We start from the raw sequence: 2,104 nt of genomic DNA, 5'->3' as shown, positions 1-2,104 counted from the left end.
ATTTTTCTTCATTCTCTTTCCCCTGTTCTTGTTATCTCTCTCTTGGAGTGTTGAGCATCTTGTTTGGGTTTGGCTGTCTAAATCGGGGGTTGCTTTGAGGGGTCTTGGCATCAGAAATCTTCAAGATACTGCCATGTTTCTTGTAGAACAAGTGGAAAGACAACAAGCTTAAGATATTGAGAGGGGAAGTATTCACAGTCGTTTTTTAGAAAACAGAGGAGAATGGGAAGTACCGATGGAGCCACTTACGAAGGGTACACCTATGAGGAGCTTGAGAAGGAACCACACTAACAATCTGAAAAGTTCCAGATCTCAATCACTGGTGCTGATGGCTTTATTGCCTTTCATATTGCTCGGAGTCTGAAGACGGAGGGCCACTACATTATTGCTTCTGACTGGAAGAAGAGAGGGCCTATGACTGAAGATGTGTTCTGTCATGAATCCTATCTTGATTGATTTCAAGGTGATGAGCAACTGCTTGAAGGTCACTGTTGGGTTTGACCATGCGTTTAACCTTGTTGCCAATATGGGAGGAATGGGGTTCATGTAGTCCAACCATCCAGTTATTATGATGATCAGCTTCGGCATGCTTGAGTTTTCCATGATCAATGGGGGTTAAGAGGGTCTCAAGATGCTTATGGATTGGAGAAACTCGTTGCGGAAGAATTGGGTAAGCAGGTTCATGGGTATATGACGAGGATTGGGTTTGATCTGTTATCATTTGCAGCTAGTACGCTTGTTCACATATACACATTGTGTGGGAATATTAAGAAGACAAGACATGTTTTCAATGAGATGCTGAGACTAGATTTAGTACCATGGACTTCCCTAATTATTGGTTATGTTCAGAATGCCCAAGCTGACGAGGCTCTTCAGTTCTCTGGGCTGCTATTCAAATCAAGAACTCAACCTGATCACATTACCTTTGTCGGGGTTCCTTCTATTTGTACTCATGTTGATTTGGCCTCTGTGTCTCCCTGCACCGAGACGAGTCAGATTTCAAGAGGAGTGGAGCATGCAGTAGGGATGAAAATGACAACGGCTTCCCGTTCCCACTAGGCTACAATAGTTTAGTGGAGAGGTATCCACGCATTGGAAAGGATCACTTGGTAAAGCTCCTGAAGCAGAGGCTTTTCTAACAGAACCATAGAAAGACGAATTTGGCATGTCCAAACAGGGTGTAACTGAGGTTATATTTAGTGAGGTGGAAAATGAGAATCCAAAGGAAGCAGAATGGTTTCCAGCACCAGAAAGGCAAGAACGAATTGCCCAATTGCAAGCAAAACTGTTCCATGCAGCTGCACCACCCAGTTTAGCTGTTCAGATGGATGGTTCATATGTACCGAGAAATAATCTGGAGGAAGCAATCCTACTTTTGATGATTCTTATGGAAAATTTTACCTTGTGGAGCAGATTCTGGGCGAGGTAGATGCTCTAGAATGGGTATCTCATGAGAGGGAGGTATACCCAATTTGGCTCTGCCCACATCGATTGTACAAGCTTCCTGTCGAAACAATGATATATCCTGAACCAGGCTTTAAGCTGCCTCGCAAACAGGGTGACACGCATTATGCCCAGATGTACACAGATGTGGAGATGTACTATGCGCCAGGGCCTGTCTTGAGGGGATAGTCTCTTGGCTAGTTTCATGCTGGGATAAGGAATCACAATAGGTGCAGGATTGACTTATTACCCAATAGATACAGCGCGTAGAAGGATGATGATGATCTCAGGCGAAGCTGTCAAATACAAGAGCTCTTTCGATGCATTCTCACAGATCCTGAAGAATGAAGGTGCTAGATCACTCTTTAAAGGTGCTGGATGCGTTCTGGTACATGCCAGATGAGCAGAGAAATCCACTATGAAGGATGCTACTGCTAAGATACTTGCCCGTTCTAAATGATCAGAGTGAGGTTGAATTCTCCTTGATACCTACCTCTGCACATGCATGGTTGTCCAAAGCTCCTTCTAAAGCCCTTGTTGACTTCCCAGATCCATCTACCCATGTGCATGGAACCATGCAAACCCGGCCATTATCCATACCCATTTCTTTTACCTATCACCTTTCTCATTTTCCAATTTCACATATCTATCACATCACCAT

General features: G+C 44.0%; 1 protein-coding gene across 1 annotated transcript; it reads left to right on the top strand.

Moving 5' to 3' along the window:
* Positions 1-424: 424 nt before the first annotated feature.
* Positions 425-1,059, top strand: LOC132253344 (pentatricopeptide repeat-containing protein At4g37170-like). The gene is made up of 2 exons (XM_059735126.1): positions 425-546; positions 621-1,059. Exons 1-2 carry the CDS (start codon positions 425-427, stop codon positions 1,057-1,059), a joined length of 561 nt encoding a protein of 186 aa, XP_059591109.1.
* The last annotated feature ends 1,045 nt before the right edge of the window (positions 1,060-2,104 follow it).

This window comes from Vitis vinifera, chromosome 19, assembly GCF_030704535.1.
Source record: "Vitis vinifera cultivar Pinot Noir 40024 chromosome 19, ASM3070453v1".
Lineage (NCBI taxonomy): Eukaryota > Viridiplantae > Streptophyta > Magnoliopsida > Vitales > Vitaceae > Vitis > Vitis vinifera.
This window is presented reverse-complemented; position numbering and strand designations above follow the sequence as displayed.